This window comes from Bidens hawaiensis, unplaced genomic scaffold, assembly GCF_021521415.1.
Source record: "Bidens hawaiensis isolate Kalapana, Puna unplaced genomic scaffold, B.hawaiensis_p1.1 tig00042310_1, whole genome shotgun sequence".
NCBI lineage: Eukaryota > Viridiplantae > Streptophyta > Magnoliopsida > Asterales > Asteraceae > Bidens > Bidens hawaiensis.
In genome coordinates, this window is record NW_027505770.1 from 44,919 (window position 1) to 66,956 (window position 22,038).

The 22,038-nt window shown below is 34.8% G+C and overlaps 4 protein-coding genes across 4 annotated transcripts; 2 read left to right on the plus strand and 2 right to left on the minus strand.

Annotated features, from left to right (window-relative positions):
• Positions 1–2,434: 2,434 nt before the first annotated feature.
• LOC143615222 (aspartic proteinase 36-like) lies at positions 2,435–6,571 on the plus strand. Its single transcript, XM_077088398.1, has 10 exons — positions 2,435–2,930; positions 4,003–4,132; positions 4,250–4,497; positions 5,240–5,467; positions 5,542–5,707; positions 5,793–5,866; positions 5,930–6,026; positions 6,116–6,182; positions 6,270–6,345; positions 6,427–6,571. The coding sequence occupies exons 1-10, from the start codon at positions 2,677–2,679 to the stop codon at positions 6,569–6,571; spliced, it is 1,485 nt and encodes a 494-aa protein (XP_076944513.1). The 5' UTR covers positions 2,435–2,676.
• A 1,299-nt stretch (positions 6,572–7,870) lies between these two features.
• Positions 7,871–9,904, plus strand: LOC143615226 (uncharacterized). The gene has a single exon (XM_077088401.1). It carries the CDS (start codon positions 7,871–7,873, stop codon positions 9,902–9,904), a length of 2,034 nt encoding a protein of 677 aa, XP_076944516.1.
• Positions 9,905–11,905: 2,001 nt separating this feature from the next.
• On the minus strand, positions 11,906–13,615 carry LOC143615230 (septin and tuftelin-interacting protein 1 homolog 1-like). The gene has a single exon (XM_077088408.1). The coding sequence runs from the start codon at positions 13,563–13,565 to the stop codon at positions 12,009–12,011; it is 1,557 nt and encodes a 518-aa protein (XP_076944523.1). The 5' UTR covers positions 13,566–13,615; the 3' UTR covers positions 11,906–12,008.
• A 3,028-nt stretch (positions 13,616–16,643) lies between these two features.
• Positions 16,644–18,004, minus strand: LOC143615232 (topless-related protein 4-like). The gene is made up of 5 exons (XM_077088410.1): positions 17,842–18,004; positions 17,651–17,760; positions 17,178–17,247; positions 17,026–17,099; positions 16,644–16,928 (listed from the first exon to the last, which is right to left on the minus strand). The coding sequence occupies exons 1-5, from the start codon at positions 18,002–18,004 to the stop codon at positions 16,644–16,646; spliced, it is 702 nt and encodes a 233-aa protein (XP_076944525.1).
• Positions 18,005–22,038: the final 4,034 nt, after the last annotated feature.

Consider the following 22,038-nt stretch of genomic DNA (forward strand, 5'->3'; position numbering starts at 1 on the left):
AGTTTCAACAATTTCAATCCTTAGGAAATTTTTTTATACTTAATTTGTTATTAAAATTGATTAAAGGCTTTTAGATACAAATTAAGAATTCATAAACTAACATTTGACTTAATTACGAATTTCCCTCTACCTTCTATCAAGTTGCAAAAATAAGAGCTTGAATACCATTTGTAAATGATCGAAGAAACAAGAACGACTACTAATTTATTGGCTAATATATTTCTGAAAAGTCGAAAACTAAATTATACGGGCTTTGTCAAATCTTCTAAAATAGGTAAAAGAATTGATGTTGATTGAATGTATTTTCCGAAATAACCTAATCCTTTTTTTATAAGACCCGCATAGAAACATGCCACTTAAGTGAGTAAAGCCAAAGCAATAGTCATTCATATTACAATGAATTGTGTAGGTTCTATGGATTATGTGTAGGAAAGATACCCGCACATATGCAATATCTATAAATAAAGGAAAATTCGTTTTTACTGGTCCCAACTATTGCATTTTGGTCATTGCCGGTCCCAACTAGCGAATTGGTCATGATGGTCCCAACTTTTAATGTATCTATTAATAATGGTCCGCGGCTAACAGAATTCTAACGCCGTTAGTTTCAGATCGCCGGAAAAACGTTTTTGACTTGAAAAGTCAACTTTTTTTGCCTGAAAACACCACCTGAACACCGCCACCACAACCAGCTGACTCATCGCCAACCAACCACCGTCACTTAAGCACCATCAATTGATTCCGACGATGGTTCTAGGGTTCCGGCGACCTCAGCAATTGGGGTTTTTACAAGAAAAATGTTTCTAAAGGTATGATACAAAGTTACCATGATTTTTGGGACAAAATTGTTGAGTTTTCGGGAAAAATGTGTGTTTTCCGGCAAAAAAACGTTTTTCCGGCGACCTGAAACTAACGACGTTAGAAAACGGTTAGTCGTGGACCGTCAGGAACAAATACGTTAACTGTTGGGACCGTCAGCAGCCAATTCGTTAGTTGGGACCGGCAGTGACCAAAAGACGATAGTTGAGACCAATAAAAACCAATTTTCCATAAATAAATTTAACTTTAGTTATGTATTTTTTTAGAAGGTTAAAAAGGATGAAAAACATTGAATTTTAACCATTTACTTAAATTTCACCATTCTCAGGTTCACTCGATTAAAGAGGCCCTTGACATCACAAACAAGTGCATTGGTACAAAAATTATAAAACAGTTATTAACGCAATTGTGTTGGTTTCTCTTTGGTCAATTTGGGGGTGCAAGGAACTACAAGATTTGTAATATATTACTACTTTACCTTCAAAAGTGTTGGAGCGGATCAAATCAAGGCTTTCTTTGGGTAAAGAATATCAAAAAGTTTTCTCACTTAGATTAAGATAATGGGTGCAAATTTAGCTTTGTATAGTTTTTCAACTTTTAACTTATTTGTAAGAATATGTGTTATGTGTTGTGGTTTAACTAAAAAATGAAGAATGCCACGTAGGCATGGAGGCTCTCGCTAACCTTTCATTTAAAAACCCGTAATGATTTAACTAACAATAAATATATTATTATTATTATTATTATTATTATTATTATTATTATTATGCGAGTGTGTGAGTGTGATTCGTTGGAAAGAGTTATGACCCCAACCACTTAGTCCTGGTGCATGTTATAGTATTAGCGCCCAACCAGGCTTTCTCATCTTTGACGTCCACATGAAATTCGGGTGAAATGGTTTAACATAAAACAGGGTGAGGTGACAGGCAGTGATGTAAAAATTGCTAGTCGGGTGAGGGGGTGAGTACTAGCGATTAATCAGATCGGTCTTCAATGTATAATGTTCAGTTTTACACACACACACATTTTTATATGTAATTTTCAGCTTTATACATACGAAACACGTTTGGGTCAGAAATTCGTTGGAATCTCGCTCGAAACCGCTGATTTTGATCGGAATCTCGCCGGAAACTGCCGATTTTGGCCAGATGCTAAAAAAAAACCAGTTAAGTCTTAACTAATCCTGATTTTGGCCGGATTTGACCATTGACCGATTAATTAGCCGATTAGCCCAAAATTAATTAGTGAAATGGAAACTAGCGCTTAACTATAGATTAATCGACGTCTGGTCGGGATTATTGCAACACTGGTGACGTGGGCACCACCCCCACTACTATTGGTCTAATTTTTGATCTCTAAGCCACCCGCATGTTCTAACTAATCAATTCAATATTGTCGTTAAAAATAAACATTCCGTTCAATTTATATTAATCTATGCTAGTATAGTAGGTTATAAACGAGTCAAACTGCTCGTAAACCATATCTACTCATTTAAAGTTGAATCAAGCCAAGCTTAACCGAGTCCAAACCCGAGCCCAAACCTAAAAATAAACTCCTATATAAACAAGACTAGACCCGACCTTCACTTACTGAGTCATAAACAAACTTTTTGGTGGGGTTTGAATAATAATAATAATAATAATAATAATAATATTACCGACTTTTCAAATTTGGGGCTTCTCATCATCCTCCATCAACCACCAACAAATTATCACAAACCAAACAATTACCCAATTTTAAAACCCTATGATATTATTATTATTATCTTCACAAAATCACAAACAACCCATTTGCACACAAGGTGTTTGATAAAAGTCCTCAAAGAAAACACAATACCATTAAGAACAGAAATTCGGGATGCAGGCATTGTCCGGCATTGGCATTGCGGTCGCCGTGTTGTTGTTACAAGGGGTGGTTGTTCTTTGTAGTTTTCCGGCGAGTTTTAAATTGGAAAGAGCTTTTCCACATTATAATAATATTGATGATTTGGTGGAGTTGAGCAAGATTAGAGATAGAGATTATTCGAGGCACCGTGGATTGTTACAGCAGGCGTCGAGAAAAGATTTTATTGATTTCCCGGTTAAAGGGACTTATGATCCGTATCGTGTCGGGTAGTTTCTTGATTAATTGTTACAAAGTTTCAATCTTTTTAATGTATGCAAAGCGATGGAATAAGAACGAGGCGTGTTCGTGTTCGATTGGTTTGGTTTAACGGAACAAACGATCGAATACAAACAATTAAACGAAGGGGCTTTCTTGTTCGTGTTTGTTCGTTAAGGGATGAACGTTTTCATGTTTGTTATGCACGTTCGTTAGGGGTGTACATGGCCCGGTTCGGTTTTGTGCTAAACCGGAATGTTGGTTTTTGAGTTATTGAAAACCGCTCGGTTTCGGTTTTTGAGTTGGGTTATGTTTGGTTCGGTTTCGGTTTTTTTGCTTTTGCCATTTGGGCCGAAAAAAAAGTTCTCCGAAAATACTGAATTTGGGCCTAAATTTTTTTGTTCGTTAATAATAAAGAATAAAAAATATGAGCTCGGTTCAGTTATTTCGGTTTTAGTTACACGCAAAACTGAACAGAAAGTTCGGATTACAAAAACATGAAACCAAACCGTCAGTTTTTGTTATGGTATGGTTTTTTCGGTTTCATTCACACCCCTAAAGTTTGTTAACAATATAAACGAACGCTTCATTAAGTTAAACGAACGAACATAACTCAATATAAATGAACAAACATTAATGAACATAACCGAGTGGAAACCACTTATAAGTAAGCATGAACATAAATCTGTTGGGCCTAAGAATTTAATAAAACCAGACTAAATTGTAACAGGTTATATTATAATTTCATGAAACTAGACTAGATTGTAATGGACCAAAAAATTTAAAATAATTGTATAAAAGAACGTACACGACTGGACACAAATAAATTTAAATTAATGAACGTTCATGAATGTGGCACGTGCTCATGTTTGTTCATGTAAGTAAATGAACAAACAATGCTGTTCATGTTCGTTCGTTTATTAAATTAACGAACTTTATGTTCAGTGGTTCCCAAGCAGTTCATTGAACATTCGTTTCGTTTGCAGGCATATTTATTTTAATAAGAAAGATGAGTAATTCTTTAAGTTACATTGTATGTTACTCTGCAAACTTCTTTTATTAAAAGATTTCTATATGTATTAGGCTTTATTATTCAAAAGTCAAATTGGGTTCTCCTCCGACGGAATATTATGTACAAGTTGATACCGGAAGTGATGTATTGTGGGTCAACTGCAAAGATTGCAAAGGCTGCCCTACATCAAGTGGACTCAACGTATTATTCACACATCCTCTTTTATATACAATTTCATCATATTTTGACATTTAAACGATCGACTGATGACAATGTGCACGCGTGTGTGTGTGTGTTTTTTTTATAAATTTAAAACAGATTCCAGTTGCATTGTATGACCATTCAAGTTCATCAACATCTTCTCTAATCAACTGTTCAGACGAAAAATGTTCCATTGGAATGCAAACCGGTGATGCAGAATGTTCAAAGGACCAGTGCACTTATAGATTTAAGTATGGAGATGGCAGTGCAACATCAGGATATTACGTGTCTGATTTACTTCATTTGGAAATGATGTCTGATAAGACAAACCAATCATCAAATGCTTCATCCCCGGTTGTGTTCGGGTAAGTTATTAACTGAATAAAAAAGTAGCAAACTTTGGTTAAATTTCTGTTTTAGGTAATAAACTTTTTTTTTCACCAGAAAGAAAAAACCATCAAAGTTTCAAAAATGTTGATTTATGTTAACTTTGACCATGTTGACTTTTTTTTTTCTTGGCGTGACACTTGAAAACCGGTTAACTCAAAAGATTACTTAAGATTGAAGAGTTTGAAACTTTGATGTTTCTGTCCACATGCAAAAGTGTCACATACTATTATTATATGTACATTTACTGCATTTTTTAGTTTTCCAATTTTACTCTATTGACTTGAAAAACTTGTAAGATTTAATGATAGATGAAGGTAAAATGGGAAATCTTGTAATTTCAACTATCGTTTTTCGAACACCAGTTGACTCAAAAGATTACTGAAGGTCGAAAAGTTTAAAACTTTGATAGTTTTGTCCACAAGGACAAGTGGCACAATTTAATATATGTAAATTTAATGCATTTTTTTAGCTAACAAATACCAATTTTACTCTATTGACTTGAAAAACTTGCAAGATTTAATGTTAAATGTAATGAAGGGTAAAATGGGAACTTGAGTAAGTCATAACTATCCATTTTCGTAGTTGAACAATTATTTTTGGACAAAAATAAGATAGAAAGTTGGTTACTTGAAATAAAAATTTAGTCAAAGTTGGTCAACTCTTATGCATTTTGGTGAATGTTAAAACCTTTTTTGATCTAACAGAGTTATGAAACAGTTGCAGCACATATCAATCTGGTGAGTTAACTATGCCCGATAGAGCGGTTGATGGAATATTCGGGTTCGGTCAACAGGGCTTATCCGTAATTTCACAACTTTCTTCACAAGGGGCAGCCCCAGACGCGTTTTCTCATTGTCTTGTTGGTGATGGTGATGGCGGGGGTATTTTGGTCATTGGTCAAATCATGGATCCAAATATGGTCTATACGCCACTTGTCCCGTCACAGTAAGCTTTCTTTTGAATTATTGTCTTTGCAGTTTGTGGCACGGTTTCTTAGTCAAACATGGTCAACCTTGCAGGCAACATTATAATCTAAATCTGCAAAGTATTTCTGTTAAAGACAAAAAATTATCAATCGATCCATCGGTTTTTGAATCATCAAATAACCGAAAAGGAACTGTAATTGATTCGGGAACAACTCTTGGATACCTCGCAGAGGAGGCGTATGATGCGTTTGTAAATGAGGTAAGAACAAAAGGGCCAAAATGTCATAAAGCTTTAAACTTTTTAACTCCCTTAATAATTTAACAGTTTTGCACAATGTTTGCAGCTTACAAAGTCTGTTCCAAAATCTGTGCAGCCTTTTGATGCAAAGGGATATCAGTGTTATGTAACTAAGAATAAGTTAGTATTTGGTGCTTTTTTAAATGATATTATTAGTATTTATTTATTTTAATATCGTTTTAGTGGCTCTGAGGAGTTCCCGAGTGTGAGCTTTAATTTTGCGGGTGACGCTTCTATGGTTTTAAAACCCGAGAACTACCTTCTGAGACAGAAGACCGTGGTATTTTCATGCTCAATATTGTTATCATTAAAAAACAAGTGAATCTTTTTTTTTTTTTGTTAATTTGAATATAAATTACATTCTTTTAGGACGGTGAGACCGCATGGTGTATCGGATTTCAGAAGGTTAAGGGTCAAGGTTTCACAATTTTAGGAGGTATAAATATTTAAATTATTATTTTCCGAGTTCTTGATCATTAAATGTGGCATTTTCAACTTTTTGATGGCATCTTGTTTCATGCAGATATTGTTTTGAAAGACAAGAGTATTGTTTACGACTTGGGCGGTCAACGATTTGGATGGGTTGACCATGACTGTAAGTCCACAAACTTTGACTCTTATTTAAAAAGAAAAAAAAATGAAGACATTGTTTAAGAATTTTTAATCGTGTTGTTAGGTAGAAAGCCGGTTAACGTGTCTACTAAATCAAGCGGTCGTAGAAGGATGTCAAATGCTAGTTCAATGGATTATACAAACTCACTGCATAATACACTTTATAAACTGACCCTCATCATGTATCTTGCTTTCTTGCTACATTTAATGTAATTTTTTAAATGAAAGTAATCTTTATTTATTTTTGAATTTTATAGCATAACAACCATCATACTTTATGATTATGTCAATAGTTACACGAGGTCGGTTTTTGTATATCTATAGAGCTTAGACATGTATATGTAATAGGCATTAAGTTACACATTGTTGGAAGTTGTAAAGCTTATGGTTTTGAATACAAATGTTTTCTTGTGCTTTATGCTTGGGCATTTCATTTCCGGTTACTAAGTTTACGATTGCAAAACGTTTACCCGTTTGGTTTCAAGCGTTAGGCGGCCACAAAGCCAATCACAAGAAGCCGAGGCTTAATGTGGACGAGGATTGACTTGCTATTACCAATTTCAAGTATGTATATATATTTGTGAATATATTGGGTTTCAATGAAAAAAAACAAAGTATTCTGGTAGTTTCTGCACGAAATAATTTAAAGGGGTAAAATAGTCATTATGCACAGATTCAGATTTCTAACCAAACAACACTTACTGGTTCAGCACTTATTGGCTCAAACTCTCTTAATCATTCAAACCTCTTATTGATTCAGTATTTAATGATTCGGCATTTGCCAAACAGCTCCTAAGTTGTAATTTTATTATTATTTTTAATACCTGAACTGAAACAAGTATAAGACTACTTAGTTTAGTTCAAATTATGGTTTCATTTGCAAGTATCACAAACCATAATATGATATTGTAAGTATGCCCATTTTTCTACACTTTCTTTAGTGGTCTTTAACTTCTAATGAATATAATTTTAAACTCATGTAATAAATTAAATTTTGTTGATATCTTTCTTAAATTTTAAAAACCTGTAGTAAGGTTGACTTGATCAACTTTCCTGGATAACGAAAAGACGAACTTAACGAAATGATGTTGTCTTTATAGCATTTGAAAGTTTTCGTTCAAGTCAGTCAACAAATATTGCCAAAACAACGAAATAAAGAACGTTTCATAGGTGGTCCAGATATGAAATATGCAGGAGTCTTCATTCGTCACATTCGTTGTCCCCGGTCCAATTAATGTTATTCGATATTTCATTTGTTCATTCCTATTTTAAGTCTTTCTCGAGACAAATCCTGTGTACCGTGTACGTTGGGCATAATTTCCACCACTTCTAAAACATCATTATTAGAAGTATAGATATTTTAGTTTATAACGTTAAGCCTATCCAAGCATCGTGTGAGTAGTCTAGTCATATTTGAGAAAATGTTTAGCTTGGGTGATATAACTGACACAAGGCTTGAGTACGACCCAACCTTTCAAAACATCAATATTGTTTCTCTGAGAGGAACATAATATGAGTTACTACGCCCTACTCGAATATATCAAACTTGTGAAACAAGTGGAGTCTTACAGCAATATTATTCCTGAAACTTTGATACATTCCTTGAAATCCTACACCATGTTAGTATACCAGTCAGATCTAACAAATGAATTCAGCAAACCTATGCCATGGATCGGGATGTATATCGCGTCAGCATCTCTTTTTTGCATCCTTGCGATGACGGGCGATTTATTACATGGTTTCCGAAATAAAAACCTTTGGTTTCCATGCAAATATTTTACTCTAAACGCGGCTTCTCTTACATTGATAGCTGTTGCAATGAAGCTACCCATGGATCTTAATAATTCAATGCCTGGTTATGTGGACCAGACCGCAAAGCTCGGAAGCTTGGCATTTATGTGCACCATGATGGCTAATTCATTGCCTTCTCTAGCAACCATGGACCATAAGGAGCTTCTCACAAACGTCATCGCTTTAGGATTTCTGGTAATCACCATTTGTGTTAATGTTTGCATTCAGATAAATACGGGTGTGCTTTCATATTATATGGATGACGAGTACACGCTTGAGAATATTTCTGATGCTAAAGATCTATCGTCACATATGCATTTATGTGACCGAAGCTTTATAGCAATCGCTTATTTGGTACTGTTACTCATGTCGTTGATAATATACATGTGTTCCTCTTTAGCGATTCTAACGTCCAAACAGATGCTCGAGTTAAAAAACAAAGTAGTTCACGAAAACGATTTACTAATTGTTGAGAAGTTAAAGCAGCATGTGAGCAACCACTGGATCATGAATGTAACTAGCAACTCCATATACATGACAACTTGCTTTACTACAACATCTGCTTCAGGGGTAATATCTGTTATAAACACGCTCATGCATTGTACGACTATGTCTTTCATGTGTGCACATGTAGTTAAACATAATTTGGACAATAAGTCGGATTATAAGTGGTCGATGTTAGTGATTGTCGGTATACAGTTTATCGGAGTTATAGTTGCTTCAATCGCTCCATTTTTTAGATGCTTTGCGGGATTAAGCTTTAAGGTGTCCACAGAATGGTTTTCGAACCATATCAATGTGTTTAAAGTAGAGAGCTATTGGACTCAGAAGTTATGTGATTGGGAACAGAACAGCATATCGTTCTCAACCGGTGACAGTAGAAGCACAATTATCATCCAGAATATCAAAATCCTAATTTTGAGATTTTGTATCGGACTTCAGAAGAAAGTTGTGGTAGCATGCAAGATGATAGCGTTGATCCCGGTTTTCTTTGTCATTTGTGTCTTGTGGCTTCAGACCATCTTCGGGTTAGTTTTTAGACATGCACAACAAGATACAAGCATTAATATTTGTGATTTACATAATCGAGACGATGTGGAGCTTGCTGATACAACAGTGAAGAAGATTCTGAACTTTGTCGATAGCGTTATCAAGAAAGCTGAAAAACAACAACCTTGTAATCTAATGAAGCTGCTAGAGAGATCTCGAGTTTTTGAAGGAGTCGAATTCTTTAACAGGCATCATGTTCTGCCTTTACTTTCAGAAGAACTCGTCAGTTGTTGGAGCTTAAATGTGATAACCTTAACAAGCATAGTCCGTTCTCTTCCAAACATCGAACACGACAAAGTTGATACCTTGCTAAGCAGGGTAAGTGAAGGTCTTGTATATGTCACCCTTGTGGAAGAAAGCCTCAATGCTACTAGTGAGTATATAAGCATTCAAAAAGCGGCAAAAATGTTACGACTAGAAGTTGAAGTCTACCATAGATGGTTGGGAAACAAAATGCTAAACCATGTTCCTCATTTGCATACGACACGACAAATTCTTGAATGGTTAAGGGATACCGCTAAAAACATGGTCATCAAGACGGAAAGTAAAGATACTGAAAACCAAAATGATAATTCGGATAATTCCATCTGCAAGTCTATTTGTGCCAATTCAATGTATTTTGTCACCAAAAACTCCTACTTTCGTATCGCTCCAACATTGAGCCGATTAGCCAAGAAGAATTATTTGAGCAATTATCATCACTGATTGCAGACACATTGGCGGCTTGTCTCACAAACTTACCCCGAGTTATAGCAATGAAATGCAACAAAAGTGCGATAGAGGAAAGGGAGGCCAGTATCCATGCTGCAACCCGACTTCTTGGTGAGACAAAGCAGATAATCGATAACCTTCAAGATCGTGAACTTCCAAGTATGAATCCAGACGAGCCCGTTTATTGACAAGTGGCATGCTTATTATAACTTATGAGCAAACATTTCCTTGAAAAAAAATGTTGGACCAATGAGGCAAGTTCATTCATCATCATCATCATCGTACTCAGTATATCCCACCAATAGCAAAGCTATGGTAGGGTCTGAGGAGGGTAAGATGTAGGCAGCCTTACCTCTACCCCATAGGGATAGAGAGGCTGCTTCCGGTGAGACCCCCGGCTCGATGGCAAGTTCATTAATATCTATAATCATTTCTCTTCATTAGGCTAAATACGACATTTGTTATTTGCTTCCTTCTATTGATTTCATTTCATATTGCAGTGAACTCCAGGATCAAGCCGATTATAGCGCGAGTAACACAATCCAACATTTGAAAACATGTTAAGATCAATATGGGTTCCTAGTATATATTGTATCCTTGGTATCAGTAATATCATTTATTATACTTAATTTTGGTGTGATTTGAGACATGTTAATTGAATTAACTTAATGAATTTTTTATTTTATTTTTAATTTGTATTTGAAGCTTCTTAAATATTTTTTTTTTCATAAAATGCAAACATATTGTTGAAGATCAACCAATGAAATAGGGATGAGATGGTATACTAGTGATACCGAATCGGTATTTGTATGATTGTATCAAAAATACCGAAAGCGAAAATGAGTAGATCACAAACCGTGAATACCTTAACGATTAGGGTAGTATGGTACCGGTTCAAAACTCATAGTGAAAAATTACTGAAACCGAAAACAACAAAAATGAAATTGGTACCGGTAGTGATGGACACATAAACTTTTCGTAGGGGGGGGGGGGGGCACAATATGGGGTGGTAAAAACGGGCCAAGTCAAAAAAGTTGACGGGTTTTCACGTGAAAATAATCCTTTTAATATTTTTTCTTACTTCCCAACAAATAATAGATTAATGCAATTAAAATGTAAATTTTAACTTTAAAGAAACAAGTAAAATATTAACATGATGAAAACTTAAAAAAAACAGTTAGAACATATTACTAAAGTTAGAAAACATAAAGTTATATTCTTGGTTTATAGTAACACTCACGTCAAATAGTTATCATTATTTAATAGAACAAAGAGGTCAAAATTAAAAGGAATATCCCATTGAATAATAACCAAGTTTTAAAAATGTTTTAATTAGGTCACTCATATATATTTTTCTCAAATCGGGTCACTAAATCTTTTATGTGCGTCAAGAAAGAAATGGAGGATAAGATGTGGGGGCCAGAATTTGCAATATATGTAGTTAAATTTAGAATATTTCAACGTCAACGTTAAAATAAAGATAAATTAAAACACATTGTAAAGTTAAAACCCTAATTAGAACACTTTTTAAAATTAAGTGATTTAATTAAAACATTTTTAAAACTTAATTATTATTATATGAAATTACCTCTAAAATATTACTAAATTTCTTTAATACACTGTGGGCCATCATAAAATTACCCACTTATACAAACCTAAGGTGGGCCTTTAGTTTAGCTAAAATGTTAAAATATATATATATATACTTAGTTGAGAATTACTTACCCAACAATAAACCTACGGTGGACCCACCCTAACTTAAGGCTGAATCCGCCTCTGAACCTGTACCGGTACCGACTACCGATGCTGTTTGATCGATTTCAGTTTGGTATCATGCCAATATAGAATATACCAAAAACCAAAACCGAAAATAAGTTAAAGCACCAAGTAAATATGTTATCGATAACGGCAACACGGTAGTGGTTTGAAACTAGTAGTGAAAAAATACAAAATGTATCAAAACAAACTCATACCAAATGTGTTGATCCCACTATTATCAATTATCATTGTACCAAAACACAATAGCTATGATCTTTAAATGTTATTGAACAATTACAATTAATAACATATCAATACAAACTTTAAAGACCAATAACCTCTACAAACTTACTGTCTCGTGTCTTCTCATCACATATTTCTTGTCCAACTTCACCAACTGTTTAAGTGACACAACACACCATCCATTTTTACCTTTAGCAAACACCTTCTCATCAACACAATCAATAACAACACTAACATTCCCGAACCCGTAAACTTGACGCCCGTCGTGCATTCTCCCTTGTTTCGGTTTAAACATCAAACCATTCTCTTGCGCATAAAGCTGGATAACCTCTTTCAAACTTATATCACTTAAGTCATCCACTTGTACACTACGCTTTTGTATAGTCGAATAAAGCGTATCGAGTTTTTTCCCTAATAACGGGATCCACGGATGAAACCATTTGTTCCATTTGTGTATCGCGGTATGGTCACGAATCGGGTCCCACAAATTAGCCGCAGCCGATAGTTTTGGCATTACTATATGATCGAGTAATATTTGAACCGTCTGACGTGGCATTAACCGTTCCCACGATTCGAGAAACTTAAGCATCGGTTCCGGGTCCCGCACGTGCCACGTGTTCGTGCACGATGTCCTTAAGTACGGGAACACGACCTCCATAAAAACCTGACTGTACGACGAGTCGAATGTCTCGTCTCCTTGTAACAAACCTTTCCAAACCGACACAACGCCTAAATAATTTTCCGGGTTCGTTAACGGGTCCCACCTTCGAAATTCTCTATAAAACAAAGGGAAAGAAAACAAGCACGCGAGTGTCCATAAGCTGCCGAGTTTATATTCGTCGGGAAACCGGTTCTGTAAACTCGTGAAAGATTTAGCGAGTGCGTCTAGAGTCAGCGCACGCGTTTCGCTCTCGTGACCCAATTGTTCGAGCACGTTAACGATCTCTTCCATGTTATCGAGCTCTTTCGTGGTGAACACGCAAGTACACGGGCCCCGCAGTTGACTTTCTGAAACTGGCCGAGTCGAACCCTTTGACCACAACTTCTCCTGCAGTTGACTTTCCGAAACGGGCCTAGTCAAACCCTTGTTCTGGTCAAACTTGTCTTGTAACATAGGCACATTAACAGCTTCTTTGTATTCTTCATATCCCATCCCCATATTTTTCGGGCGCATTTTCGCTTCAATCGGAACAACGATTCCTTGCGCGTTTTTCCCAAGCCCGCCTCCTTTATACCCCATTTTCTCAAGTAACTTTGCACCAATCCCTTTCGTTATAACGCCTAAATTCCCAGCATTGACTTCTTTACCAGTGTTGACTATCTTTGACCCAAAACCGGGCTTGCTACCATCGTCATTTGGATTATCTCCTTTGACGTTTTGACTGATTTCTTCGGCTGGCATTACAACACCTTTAGAAACAAAGTTCACTGGTTTGGTCAAATCACAAAAAGTCGAAAATCCGCCTTTCCTACGTTTATTCTTGCGTTCTGAGCCGTTGTCACTGTAATAAAAAACACCATAGAGCACATCATCTTTGGTTTGGCTACGCGTTTTTTCTTTGCGTTTTCGATAATAAAATTCTCCGTCAATCCACTGACCGTCTTCGTAATCGTTCTCCATCCCGAATCTCTCCATTTCTTGGTCTACATCCATTGTAAACAAACCTGCAACATGATCAAATATTCGGTTAACAATCTTAACTACTAACTATTTTGACTTATTATTATTATTATTATTTTCAAATGTTTATTTCTAATAACCTTTCATACAATTTTAACTATCACATGATAAGATAAAGCATTAATGATCAAAATCATCTTAGCAGACAATTTCATTCTATCAAGTAGGGCCAGTAAACGAACATAACGTTCATAGACTGTTCGTTTAGTTATGTTCATGAACGTCCGTTTATGTTCATTCATTTATTTACATTCATTTAACTTTCAATATACATGTAAGTAGTTATATTTATATAATATAAACATAAAAAGGGCTCATTTAAATTATATGTACATGTATATGTATATGTATATGTATATGTATACATAGTTAAGTTTTATTTGGTTTGGCTAACCGAAAATAGTCAGTGTCAACGATTCAGTCCAAGTACCAAGTTTGTGTAATTGTGTTGATGTTTTCTTTACATTCATATGTTAATTTTTATGCATAAATTAATCCCATAATACCCATATATATTTTTATTTTGATACATAATTATTTTGCTTAAATCCTATACATTACCATGAATTAAACATGTATGTAAAACAATCAATAATAAAAACATATGTAATTAAAAACTTACTGTATTGTTATCGTTGATCACCGCTGTTAATGCTGAAGTTAAAAGATTCGAATGTGTTACGGAGGGTAAAAGGTTTGTTTAATTGTTACGCAAGTAATGTGAGTTTGTATGTATAAAATTTGATTTTAGAGTAATATATATTTATAAACAAACCCACCGACATTAACTAAAACTAATATTAAGTTATTAACTAAAAAAAAGCCTTAGGTTTGTAAGTTTGACATATAACCCCTCGTACTTACATATTATTACACTAACAATCACTCTTGTTCGTTTCTCTGTAATTACTCATTTACTCGTACCGTTATCAAGAGTCTATGTATTTTTGTCATATAAGATTGTAGCATACTTTTTTGGATCAACCTGATATTCCGTCAAAATACCACATCTTTTCTGGTCTCGGATACAGTGAGCATATCTGGCACGGTCCGTTATCTTGAGCAAGATTGTTTTTTTCTCCCTGGTCCTTTTTTTGTGCAGGACTCGATGAGGCGAAGTGCTCTAGCGACTAGCCCGTCACACCGTAAACATTTCGGTTTAGATCGATTATAGTGGTTAAGACGGCCTAAATGATCGGTCTTTTCCAATAAATAAATAAATAAAGATATTTGTTTTTTTGTAAATCCGGATTTATACTATACGAATTTTGTTCCTGCTTGATCCCAACGGTTCATGTCTATTCAGGTTATTTTCATTCAAAACCGGTTTGGTTTTAATCCAGTTTTGACTCTGTTGACCGATTATGATCCGGTTTAAAAAATTATCGGTTTCTTCACTTGTTTATTATCACAATTAAAGGTTAGGAAATAAATAGTATACTTGTTAATAATTGTTAGTTTCCAACACTAATTTATTAAATTACAATTGAAACAATATTGTAACAAATTAGTTCTATTTTTAAACATATTTAACTAAGATGGTTAAAAATGTACAAAAATTGCAATTTTAACATCGAAAGTTTATATAATACATGAACAAAGGTTATACGTAAACAACTAAATAGGCTTCAAAATCACTACTTACTTCTTTTAAGCCTTTCTTTCTTGAAAAGTTGTGAATAACAACAATCAATCAAACCCAGTGGGATCCCACCAATAGCAAGCTATAAGTAGGATCTGGGGAGGGTGAGATGTAGGCACACCGTACCTCTATCCAGATGGGATAGAGAGGTGGCTTTCAGGGAGACCCTGGTATCACGGAGCTATCCCTTTTGACTCCGTGTGGCGCCCGAAGGCCAGCCAGTTGGTCCGCTCATGACCAGGGCTTGCTGGTTTCGTCCTGCCTTGGACTCATCAGGCGAGCGTCAACAGCTCGCAACCAGCGATGTGTTCGTCGTGCCAGCACGACTAGGCATGTACGCCTTCTTTCCCGCTGAGGCCGTGCCCGAGGAAGTCCAGGACGAGCCAACAAACCCAAGCGTTGCAACACAAATTAAGCATCTCGATCATCAAATATTTGGTCCATGACACTGGGCTCTAAAAACATATGTTTGAGGGAATATAAGAGGAAATTAAAGTTTAACATTAATATAATTAGTAATAGCCCGTAATAGAATTAAAACTACTAATAAATAAAACTATATAGTACATGACATTAAAATAGCATAATGGTGTGTGACCAAAATAAGGTAAACAGCAGCCCTTTAATAATTAAATGTATTATTATTATTATTATTGATTATATAATAATCGTGCTAAAGTATCTAAAACTATAAATGCCAGCTCACCACTGGTTTTCAACTATTAGGGGGTGTTTGGTACAGAGAATGGAATTGTAGAGAAATGGAATAGAGAAATGGAATTGCAGAGAAAGGGAATTGGTCTGGAGAATGAGAATTGACTGTTCTGTTTGGTAGTACAGAGATTTCAGTAGAGAAATATAGCTGAGAATCATTTCTCTTGTTTGGTACATAGAAAATAAACAGAGAATTATATCAACTTTATCATTAGCACAAGTATTTTTTTCATAACAAATATTTATTAAAAAATAAAAAAACATATAAAAAGATGCATAAATTCCAACCAAAATATGCATTGATCAAACCAATTCACATACAAAACATAGTTTTTAAGCAAAAAACATCAACCATAGTTAAAACCAATTCACATACAAAACATACTTCAACCATACACAACTATCCCATTGAACCATCGGTATACAACTCGACCATCTCAATTTTCTCTTCTATTGTCAACGCAAGAAAAGAACGTCCTAGATCCACATCTTTACCAATCAAATGAGCTGCTTTGAACCGTTTTTTCGTAGTGATACCTGGTAAAGCTTTCAACTCATCACTAACCTTTTCATAGATTGCACGAGCCTCCATACCTTCTTTGCTAAGTTGTTCACCCACCATCTCCCCAAATCGAAGCAAAACTTCCTTGATATCTTTGCAAGACTCTCGATATATCTCATCTGCATCCGTGCTTCTAGTGACCTGGCGCATCATAGTCAACTCTTGAACCAATGTTGTCATACAACCATGCTTTTATTTTCCCATCAGTTGCAGTTGAGAATATAAACTGCACGGTTTCTTTAAAATGTGGACATACAGAATAAACAGGTGCTTCATGACCCTCAAATGTGTATTGTTTGAAACCCGTAACTGCATTCCAAACTTTTATTAATCTATCGTCACCGCAAGTCACAATGCAAAGTTGTTTGTTTGGATAAGAAAACGCGAGATCATTCACACTGCCAACATGAGCATCGATCTGTATATAATATGGAACATAATAAATGCATTAATATATACATAATGATGGCAACCGCCTAAAGAGCTAAAAATTAAAAGGTGAAGACAATATAAACCTCCAAGTGGTTTCTGACATCATCGCCGCCATGATACGAGTATATCTGCACAATGTGCTTTGAGTACGCAACACCTGTATCAACGTTCATTATTGTTAACTTTGAACTTTAATGACAAAAGATATAAAACTATTAAAAAGTTAATAATATACCAAAAAGGGTTCCATCAGGGCTCCAAGTTACACGATTGATTAATGCAGTATAGTCGCTGGTCAAAGCGGCCTACAATAAAGAGCCAATGCTCGACGTATAAACAAAATAATAAAAATTATAATTTAATAAAGAATAAACACATCACAGCAAACTGTGTTCATTTAGTTAAACGAACAAACATGAACAATTATGTTCTTTAGTTTACATTTGTTTAAGTTTGTTTGTTAACGTTGAAGTTCATTCGTTAATATTTCCATATATGTTCAGTCATGTTCATTCGTGAACCTTTCGTTATCCTGTTAACGTACAAACATAAACAAACACGAACATGTTTATTTTCTTAATGAGCGAAGACAAACAAGAAAACCACATTCGTTTAACTGTTCGTGTTCGATCGTTTGTTGTGTTAAAGTTAAGCGAACAAACACAAGCGTGCTCCCTTCGTGCTTGTTCGGTTCATTTACAAGGCTACCTGCAAAGGCGTTGAAAAGACGCTAAGATCCCAAACTTTAAAATTCTTATGAGCAAGTTTTTCTCTGCTACCAAGTTCCCATATCATGATATCCCCAGTATTTGTTCCAACTGCAATTAGTGAAAAAAGACAGACATTAATGACATAATACACAATTAATAAAAAGTAATTTAGAGTAAACGAGAGCCAACCAAGAAGCAGAATCTGCTGTACTGGATGAAAATCCATACTCTTAACCACGGAGCCTTGATTAAGTGTCATCACCACAGTTTTTGGTAAATCATCTGACGAGTATGAACTTTGACCATGGTGACTTTGACCACTGTAACCAATAGGCAAGATATTTACAGGCATATGATTAACCTGCTAACAACACACAAATGCCATCAGAACCTGGTAACATTTAATGTCAAGACTACTCAATTTTTTATAAAAGAAAATGACATACTTCATCAGAAATACCAAATGCCCTTGTTCTTTTTAATACATGTTCTGAGTCAGCTATTTGATAATCTACAGCAGTATTGTTCGTTGGCGGAGTCCTAGGGCGCTTTAGCATAGCTGTTATACCTTACATTAAGATAACATGTACCACTAATTCATTATATAGAAAAACAACCTTAAATCACATCAAATGTAAGCGAATAAAGTATGTACCCGAATTATTTGGTGAATTGAAACCAAGAGGACCAGCAGAAGCCGAGGGATGAGAAACAGTTGGTGGATTAGCCATCCAACCAGCAAACACGATAACAATCGACATCAGCAGCTGAGTTTGGATCGAGGTTTAGGTCTGGTCGAGCATAAGAAAGTCGAAAAAATGAAAATTTCATAACTAGGATCGTTGGAACAGCAGGGAGAGGCGTGAGAGAGTGAGGCTGAGAAATGAAACCCTAGAAATCCAATTCTCCGCTTTTTTTAGAGAAACAAAATCAGAGAAATGGAATGGTTTATTTCCATTTCTCACCTCTTTCTTTCATAAACAAACAAGAGAATTCTTTCCAATTCCATTTCTCACCCCTCAATTCCCTCTACCAAACACCCCCTTATTTCTCCACTCATAATATTGTTTAGATTCCATCCCCTAATTCTTAGAAAATAAATAACATACTTGTTAGTTTCCAACACTAATTTATCAAATAACAAATGGAACAACATTGCAACAAAGAAAAACTTGTAAAATTTTTTTAACTAAGTTAAATACATTAACATCGAAATTTTATAATGCATGAACAAAACTCATACATAATAACTAAAGAGCTTAAAAATCATGACTTCAATTTATTACCTTTTAGTTTAAGAAAAAAAACTAAAGAGCTTCAAACAAAACTTAAAAGGCATGATATGTACCAGTGTACCACAAAAGTGTCTTTCATGTTTGATTCAGCCACATTGCATGACGTGGTGGTGCCATGTTAGCACATTTTAATATATTTATATGAGTGTTTAATGATTTCTTTTTCAGATAAATTGTTGTTAATGTAACAAACTTAACAGATATCTATCGTATTTGTGTTGCTGCTAGGGGTGTAAACAAGTCGAGGCCGAGCTTAATTCAGTTCGAGCTCTTTTTTCTAAAACTTGAGCTAGACTCGTGATTTGTTTTTCAAGTCGGGGCTCAACTCAGGCTCAACTAGTTTGCTATTTATTAAATAATTTATATAATTTTTTTTAAAAAAAGTTTGAGAACCTTAAAATAGCCTAAAAGCTCGATTTGACCTCGTTTAGTAATTAGTACCTTAAACAAACCAAAGCTCGAATTTGAAGTGTTAACCTAATACATGAATTTCAAAAGAGATCAAACTTAAAAATACACAAGGCTTGTTAAAGCTCAATGATTCTAAATAGGCTTCGACAATGCTCTAGCTCGAAAATGCTTAACTCATTTCGAGCCGTCTATCGTTCAAGCCCGAGTAACTTACAAGTAGATTGGCTTGTTTACATCTTCAGTTGAAGTGCTACCACAATGCGAGGAGCTTTATTACTCACTTGAAATTTATTAGCGCATTCTCAGCCCGTCCCCCATCCCGATATCTATAATTACACTACAAAAACCGCATTTCTATTTCATGTTCAATTAAATAATACTTTTATTATATCTTTATCATTACATTTTATACTCTCATCTACTCACAACCAATTTAACAAATATTAAAAAATAAATAGGTGCAAACAACCTTTTCCCAAATTTACAAAAAAATCACCACATTTTCTCTATCCACCATATAATTTATAAAAAAAATTCCCAAATAACCCTTTTGAAGAGAGAGAAATGGGAAAATAGCCAAAATCCCTAAATATTCCTAAAATAGGCCACTAAATTTGGACTGTGACGACGAGTTAATAATGTTTCATACAAGATCTCTTTAAATTCCAAAAACTTGTAAAATTGTGTAAAACTCAGTCTTTTAAAACAAATTTGTGTTGAATTTGTACAAAGAAGACGAGGTAGTAGTTTATTTCCTAAGGGGTGAGTTGCTTTTATTATTGATTATATAATTGTGCATAATCTATAAATGCCACTCACTTTATATATCATATCTATATACATACACTCACTCACTAACTATATATTCTCCACCAATCTTAGATCTGCATTCTATTCATTTTATTATTCATCCACCACAATGTCCATCACTACTACTAAGTTATTCATTACACTACTATCTTTCACTCTTCTCACCATAACCGTCATATCTTCAGATCCAACCGTAACCTCACCGGCACCGGCACCACACCTCGGTACCTCCGCCGACTCCTCACCGCCACTTCCTCCACCGTCACATTCACCAGCATCATCAGATCTACCACCTGCTCCTACTCCGTCGGATAATAAACCACAATCTCATACTCCAGCACCGACACCGGAGGCTGCGGACGCTGCTGACGTGAAGAGTGAGGAACATAATAACGGTTCGAAGTCCGGTGGAATGAGCGGCGGAAAGAAGGCCGGAATTGCAATCGGAGTGATTGCTGCGGCGTGTGTGGTTGGATTCGGTGGAGTGTTGTATAAGAAACGCCAGCAGAATATAAGAAGAGCAGAGTTTAGTTCGGCCGCACGCAGAGAGTTTCTCTAGATCCAGATCTATTATTATTATTACAGTTATTATTATTATTATTATGTTTATTATTGTTTGATGTATTATTATTATGATGATGTAGATTGAAGCATGAGGTTTTATATTTTTTACATTTACATACAGTTTATGCAAATTTATGTCTGATTATTTAGATTTTATTTATGATTTATGATGATTAGTAGTTTGAGTTTGATACATGTTACCGGATGATTGAATTTGAATGTCAAGTTTTTAATCAATTTTTTTGTGGAACTCATTTAGATCAACTCAGTGTTGTAGAATTCACTAGACGATTGTATGTATAGTTATATAATATGTAAAATCATGAAGTAGATAGGTACTATACCCTCCTTGACCCATTCAAGACCGAAATTGCTGGAATAATATTAGGTGTAGGGGTTTAAATAAGTCAAGCATCTCGTGAATTACACGAGATTGGCTTGTTAAAAAGCTTGAGTTACACAAAATAGCTGGAATTAGCATCTCTATTATTCAAAGCTATTGGTATTATTATTATTATTATTATTTGATATTGATATTGATATATTAAGTTATTATGATGTAGATTTATTTGTTGTATTCTTTACATTTTTATAAAAATTTTATGTCTGATTGTTTACTGTTATATTCTTTAATCATCACATGTTTACTGTTTGATTAGTATTATAATATTATTATAATAACTGTTGCCTGATGATTGAATTTCGGTTTTCAAATCAATTCAGTATTATGGGACTAGCTATTAATCGGGATTAATTAGATTTGAGTGTTTATAAATATTTTTTAGTTTTATATCTATATGATATACACACATTTTTTTATATGGAAAATTTTGAATGTGACTGGATTCTGGAGGTGTAAACGAGCCAAGCCTCTCATGAGCTACTCGAGATCGGCTCGTTAAAAAGCTCGAACCTAAAAATAAGTTTGTTTAGTAAACGAGTCTGAGCTTTAGTTATCGGACCTGAGTCGACTCGCGAGCCTGGTCGAGTTTGTTATATATATATATATATATGTTATTTTATAAATATAATATGTATTTATTTATTAAATGTTATTATAGATTATGTTATATATAAAATTAAATTAAAAAACAATATAAAGTTAATTATAAATATATAGAAATGTATTAATAAATAATATACAGGTCGAGCTTGAGCTATAGAAATTGAGCTCAAAACGAGCCTTGCTTGAGCTCTCAGCAAGTTAAAGGAGCCCAGTCGAACTTGGGCTCTACTCGTTCACGTCTCAAATTTGGTCCAATCAGTGACTAATGTCACCAGTTACCAAAAATTTTATGTACAGGGT